The sequence below is a fragment of the Tetrahymena thermophila genome, assembly GCF_000189635.1.
Source record: "Tetrahymena thermophila SB210 genomic scaffold scf_8254609, whole genome shotgun sequence".
Taxonomy (NCBI): domain Eukaryota; phylum Ciliophora; class Oligohymenophorea; order Hymenostomatida; family Tetrahymenidae; genus Tetrahymena; species Tetrahymena thermophila.
In genome coordinates, this window is record NW_002476379.1 from 410,040 (window position 1) to 416,932 (window position 6,893).

At 22.2% G+C, this 6,893-nt stretch overlaps 4 protein-coding genes across 4 annotated transcripts; all 4 read left to right on the top strand. All coding sequences in view use genetic code 6, as the record gives it.

Annotated features, from left to right (window-relative positions):
• The first annotated feature begins 293 nt into the window (after positions 1-293).
• TTHERM_00442850 (EXS family protein) lies at positions 294-1,854 on the top strand. Its single transcript, XM_001033198.3, has 2 exons — positions 294-982; positions 1,030-1,854. The coding sequence occupies exons 1-2, from the start codon at positions 373-375 to the stop codon at positions 1,662-1,664; spliced, it is 1,245 nt and encodes a 414-aa protein (XP_001033198.3). The 5' UTR covers positions 294-372; the 3' UTR covers positions 1,665-1,854.
• A 111-nt stretch (positions 1,855-1,965) lies between these two features.
• Positions 1,966-2,874, top strand: TTHERM_000442859 (hypothetical protein; the record flags this gene model as incomplete). Its single annotated transcript, XM_012798015.1, has 1 exon — positions 1,966-2,874. The coding sequence occupies exon 1, from the start codon at positions 1,975-1,977 to the stop codon at positions 2,872-2,874; it is 900 nt and encodes a 299-aa protein (XP_012653469.1). The 5' UTR covers positions 1,966-1,974.
• An 891-nt stretch (positions 2,875-3,765) lies between these two features.
• On the top strand, positions 3,766-5,297 carry TTHERM_00442860 (alpha/beta fold hydrolase; the record flags this gene model as incomplete). The annotated part of the gene is made up of 2 exons (XM_001033199.3): positions 3,766-4,395; positions 4,707-5,297. The coding sequence occupies 2 exons, from the start codon at positions 3,766-3,768 to the stop codon at positions 5,295-5,297; spliced, it is 1,221 nt and encodes a 406-aa protein (XP_001033199.2).
• A 417-nt stretch (positions 5,298-5,714) lies between these two features.
• TTHERM_00442870 (C3HC4 type (RING finger) zinc finger protein) lies at positions 5,715-6,533 on the top strand (the record flags this gene model as incomplete). The annotated part of the gene is made up of 1 exon (XM_001033200.1): positions 5,715-6,533. One exon carries the CDS (start codon positions 5,715-5,717, stop codon positions 6,531-6,533), a length of 819 nt encoding a protein of 272 aa, XP_001033200.1.
• Between the last annotated feature and the right edge of the window lie 360 nt (positions 6,534-6,893).

The following is a 6,893-nucleotide window of genomic DNA, read 5'->3' on the forward strand; positions in this document are numbered from 1 at the left end:
TTTCTATTCAAATCAACTTAATATGCTTTATTATTTTTTAAAAAGGCAAAATTTCATATTCAAATACTTTATTATGCAATTTAAAACCTTTTTTTAGCTAAATAATTTTTATCACTAGATTTATTATGAATAAATTCAGAATTATATTAAATAACTGAAAATAATGAAATAATTTAAACTGTAAGTCTAGCTATTTCTTAATAGAGTTTTTAGAATTAATTCATAAAAAATTTGATATTATTTAGGATTTATTAAGCACAAAAATACGTTTTCTATTAAGAAAAATCTCTCTAAAAAAATATTATAGGAAGTAGTACAGATTTTTTTGATAATTATTCAAATTTTAGATAAAATTAACACATTTTCAAAAGAATGGAAGAAGAAATCATTAATCTTTTATAATATAAATTAGAAAAAGATGGTGAAGACGATGATATAGATTATAAAAATTAGCTAGAAGAGGATACAATTTAATTTATTGAAAGTAATTTGGAAAATTAAGATGAAAGATTAGTTGAATATTCTGAAAATTTGCAAGAGCTATGTGTTTATGCAATCATATTTTGCATAACAAATATTTTTGTTTTAATGGCATTAAAGTCAAAGAAAGTCAATTTTAACTAGATATTTGGATTTAGAGCCCACTCTTAAATGGTGTAAAATGTAATGTGGTTGATGATTTTCTATTGTGGATATATAATCCTCTAATATTTATCATCTCTATTGGAATTATAAAATATATCTAATTTTTGTTTTGCAATCAAATATATTAATTTAATACTGATTACAATCATATGCAAAATCTTTTACAATAAAATGAAGGAAGATGGAGTATTTTTTTTAAGTTAAATAAAATATTAAAAAGATATTAGTTTTATAATGGTATTTATAAGTGATTAGTTACTTACTCTTGCTCCTTTTATTATGAAGCACGTTTATTTGATAAATTTCCTACTAAGAGTTGATATTCCTGCTTACAAATGTAAAAAATATCATTTAGTTTTTTTTTAAATATTATTTATTAAATAGTTTAAGTATATGGGTTAGTTATATCCAAGTTGATCAGAATTTATTAATGTATCAAGCTTTATCAGGCTGATCCCTATAAGAACAAAGATTTATTATCAAATGTAGAAATTTAAAACTGTATCAAATATTTAGTTTCTTTAATGTGCACTATATTGGATTAGTTTTTAGTTTATAGGATAAGTGTAGACTGTGGCTTACTCATTTCTCATGTATGTTATAGTATATATACTTACTATTGGGATGTTTATGAAGATTGGCAGTTAAATATTAATGGTATTTCATATTTTAGCTCTGATGAATTTATAAAAACCAGGAAGCCACTTTTTAATAAAAAAATGTATATTTTTTCTCTTATATTTAATGGCTTAGTTAGATTAAATTGGGCTATAAAATATATCTTTAATTTTAACCATTATGAAGTTGATTACTATGTGTATTGCTTTGAGATTTCAAGAAGGTCACTGTGGAATTTATTAAAATTAGACTGTGAATAATATTTATTAAAAGAGAAGTCAGAGTAAAAAATGAAGGGAAACGAAGTTGAGTTGTCTTCTATTTCTACTTCTGTTAAAATAATAATTGATGAAAACTCACCTATCAAACAGAATTCTAAAGATGATCAAAAAAACAATTGATTGATTATTATTGATTTTTTATGTTTAAATTTTTAAAAATAAATGACTAAACATATTTGTTTCTTTATGTAAATAGTTTGCGTTTAGTTATTTTTTGTAAATAAAGGCTTATAATTTCGATTAATAGTAAATTTAAATTTAAAGACAATACAAGATGTTTAAATAATTAAATTTATTTGTTTGTTTAGCATTTATTATTAAAAGCAGATATTTTAGAATTAGTTTAGTTAATATGAAGCTCTTTCAGAATAAAGCGTTCAAATTTTATTCTAATAAATTTCTTTTAGATTTTTGTATATAAAAGAATTGTATGCTAATTTATTTATTTATTATAAAGACTATTCAATCGAAAAACAATAAAATTTATATCTTTAATATAGAGTAACTATAGCACAAATTTTTAAAAAATCATTTAAAAAAAAGATAGTTTTCTAAAATGAGTGATAAAAAATCTAAGCAGTACTAATATTAAATAGATGATTAGGATGAAAATTAAAAATAGGAAATAGAGATGCAGTAGCCAGGTTAAAATGAATAGGGTTAGGAAATATTTCAAGAAAAGCATAACTCTAGCATTTCAACACCTAGCAGTAAAAAAAAGAAAGGATCTGCTAGACTAAAAGCAAAAAAACCAGCGAGTTCTTCATCCTAGATTGAAAGGAAAGATTCAACTACAGAAGTAAATCCTTAACATAGATCAGCTGTATTAAATTAGAAGGATGAAAATAAAAATGTCTTTTATCCAGTTATAAAGGATTTTTAGTTTACAACAATTAAAAAAGATGTTAACTATTCTTCATTCGAAAAAACGATTGCCAACTATAATAAGGGATAGGAATTGTAAATGAGCGAATAATCATTTTATAAAGTAAAAAAAATTCCAAAGCATAAAAGAAAATTTTTTGAATACCTTACTTCAAATGCTCAAAGATACATCTTTATTGAAAAAGGAATATTTTACACATTAAGGAAAATAAAAGATGATAATTTCATAGTCCAGTCTGTAAGAGAACTAGGGACACTATTTAAAATTTATGAAGATAAATAATTTAACTAAAAATTGATTTTATGTTTCCTTAATAAAGAGAGAAATCCTAAAATTGCTCCTATAACAAAGGAATATTATTTTTCCTCTAACGCTAAGCTCTAAGAATTTTTATAGGCTATTCAAAAAACCCTATAGTTGTAAGGTTTTTAGGTTATTAAATGAATGAATTAAATATTAAGATTTGCGAATTTATTTTTAAGAATTTGTATGAGACTTATTATTTATTAGTTATTAGAATTAGGTTTAATTTATTTTGTTTTTTACTTTAAAGTAGAATTCAATTTATATTTTTAATTTTTGGTTGTAATTGTTATAAATATATTTCAATATTTTAAATTTAAGCTAAAATATTTCAACAAGCATTTACTAATAGCTAGAGAAGTTTACTTTAAGATCATATACATATCATACGAATCAAAATTATGTAAATATAACTAGAAGCAAGAAGTGGAGAGAATAATGTAGAATACAATGAAGCTTTTTGAACTTAAAAAATATATAATTTTATTGGTGAATTTGAAATCATAATGGTATAAGCATCAAATAAATTTTGTGTTAAAATTGATATTTTTTAGGTGATTTTAGTTTTATAAAATATTTTAATAGAATTAATGCAAAATGTAAATCATTAGTATATTATAATAACTATCATTTCAAATAGATTCTTATCAAAAAATTCATTATTTAAACCATAAAAATATCAATTTTGTTTAGAACTAAATTAATTAGTTTATTTAACAAATTTTTTTGCAGTTTTTAATTTTTAATCCGAAAGAGATTCTTAAAGTAAGAGAATAATGTAAATATTTTAATCTAATTTAATTAAAAATTTCTTAAAAAAAAATAATGTCATTAGCAAGCTGATATACTCAGCTCAATACGTATAAATTGAATATTCAGAAATTAAGAAATAAGAAGAAAAATAATGTAGGAGTTCCCCAAAAATAGCTTTATAGTTACTTAGAGTTATTTAAAAGCTGGATATTAAAAGTTTAGAAAATTAATAAATAAAAGATCATAAAAATTTATTATTTTTGATAAAGAAAGGTGTGTATGAGAGGAAATAATATCAAATTCATACTTATTTTAGCGATGGCCTATTTTGGATTGAAATGGAGATAAATTACTATTTTAGAAGTCATTACCACTTCACTGTTTTTCTCCATAACATATGTTACTTTTACATTCTTTACAAAAAATAAGGCAAAGCTTTACTATTAGCATAATTCTAAGAATTAAAAGATAATAGAAAACTGTCCAACAATCAAATCTTAGAGATACTAGCCTCCTTTCTTATTTTAATAAAGTTTCATCTAGTTACTAGCATTTTAAATATTTGTTGGACTTAAGAAAAATTTGAAATTCAGCAAAGAAAAAGTAGTTGATCCTCAGGGTAATATTGAGGGAATAAGTGTATCATGGCCAGAAGATTTAAATAAGAGATAAATAAAGAGACCAGATGTTTTATTTTTTGTCTTGCCAGGACTTACAGGAGGAGACACAGATAGCTATATTCATCAATTGGTAGATCATATATTTTCCTAAGGATATAGATCTGTGGTTTATAACTACAGATTATTAAGCCACGAACTTAGTTTCGAAAAAACTAAAGATCACATTAACTTAATTACTGATTTAAGACTGACTATTGAGTATATCAAAAAGCAATATCCTTAATTTAAAGTAATTTATTTATTTACTTAATAAAAAAACTTTAGTTCTCCTAACAATTCATTAACAAAAACATTACAATTGTTAAATATAAAATTGGGTATTTCAATAAGTTACTCAGTTAATTTTTTAGTTCAAATTTTTCAAAAAATAAAACAAGTATATATATAATATTTGAATTTTAAAAATTCAACTGAATTGTTCAAATTTTACAAAAATAAACCTATTTATATATGGTATTTAGTTAAGAATAGTTACATTATTGGTTTTAAATTATTTTTAAACGATGATTAAATTATCTAAATCTTGTTATTTTTATATAGCATATAGTAGCAATTGGTCACTCATATGGTGCTAATTAAATAGTTAACTATCTAGGAAAATATAACAGCGATCCAATAATTAAAGCAGCCGCCTCTGTTGCAAATCCCTATTGTATGAGTATTTCTTCAAAATTTATAGTAGGCACTATTTATGACTGGTTTTTAGCCAGATTGCTAGCTAACAAGTTAAAATCTGTATAAAATACATTTGATCTTGCCCCAAAAGAATGGGGAATTAACATGGAAAAAGCATTAAATGCAACAACTTTGTATGAATTTGATAATAATATCACAATAAAATTCTATGGATACCCAACTGTAGATACATATTATAGAAAATTTGGCTGTATCAATGAAATACTTAATGTCAGTGTTCCTCTTTTTTGCTTAAGTGCAAGTGATGATGATATCGCTCATTAGAAAGCTTTACCAAGAGATGAAGCCCTTGTCAACCCAAACATCATTTTAATGGAAACTGATAAGGGTTCTCATGTTGTATGGTTAGAAGGTAACAATCCTTTTAATATGAAGTGTTGGTATCCTAAACCCGTGCTAGAATTTATGAATCATGTTATTTCAGAATTAAATTGAATAAATATGAATAAATATTTATAATAATATATATATGCTTAGTTAAATATTAATTTTATAAAAGAATTATCAAACATATTTTGTGTAAAAATAAATAAATAAATATATTTAATTTTTATGTCTTTATTGAATAAAATTATGCTTGATATTTTTTAAATTTTATTTAGCAACTTCTTACTATATTTTAAAAGTTAAATTAATCTTTAAAATGAATTTCATTCCTAATAAAGTTTATTTAATATATTTTTAAATTAAATTGTATTAGAATAATAGAAATAGAAAGAGAGATGAAAATACTAACTCTTTTTTTCTTTCTTTTAATGTACACGAGACAGTGTTCAGATATTAAAAATTTAATAATTTGCAAATTAAAAATAAATATTTGATTTTTCAAAATTATAAAGAATTTAATAAGAAATGGAGAAACTAAAAACTTAAATTTGGGATATGCTCTATTAAAAATGTAGTGAAGAGCAATAATAGTTTGTTTAAAAATAGATAGATTGCTTTAAGACTTAAGACACTCCTGTATTTAATATGAAAATGTTGTAGTTTTAGCTAAAAATAGCATTAATTATGAATTTTTATTTGAGCTATTTGCTAATAGCTGAGAGAAATAACTTAGAAGATTTCTTTTTTAATTAAAGTTATATAGGAACTGCATGGTTTGTGAGTATTTGCGCTCAAAATATAATCATTTTAATTCCTAAAATAGTCATGATGATTATGCTTTAGATAGTACTAAATAGTACTAGAAATATCGATGAACTTGTAGTTAATGTAGAGGAATTCATGAAAACAAAAGTTTATTATTACAATTGCTATATCTCTAAATATATTTGGATAAATTATGGAATAGGAGGTATTTATTATGTTTTTAATATGGTTTTTGGTTATGATGAGTCAGCTTAATAAATAGTTTCCTTATGTCACTTCGTCTTATATATAATGGTGGCTAGATTAATACTTTTTATAGCTAAAATTACCCTACAATCTAAAGGATTATCTGAATAATAGCTATAAAATCTTATAAATAAAAGGTAATCTCCAGTAACTGAAGATTTTTGTAAAAAACACGATGACTGTTGCTCTGTTTGTTTAGATGAATACTTAGTGGGATAAATTTCTTTATAGTTAGATTGCAAGCATATTTATCATTTAAGTTGTATTAAAACTTGGTTAGTCTAATAAAATAAATGCCCTTGCTGCAATCAATTTGCTTTTAGGGAACTATGAATAATCGAATTAAAAAATTACAATCATTTTATTTAATAAATAATTTTGTATATAATTTTTAATAAATCAATAAATAAATAATTATTTTTTTTATTCCTAATTTAACTAAATTAAATTAAATTTAAAATCATTTTAACATTTTTTAGTTAAACTAAAGAAATTTAAATAAGCAGATCAATTAATATATATAGAATTATAATTTAATTTAATTTTAATTCATTTTACAATTTTTAAGTCAAATATATTTCTATCTAGATATAATAAAAAGTTAAAATGAATTATTTTCATTTAGAAAATTATTTTAAATCAAGTACTTGTTTAATTTATAAAATTAATTATAGAATCTTAAAAACATAAATT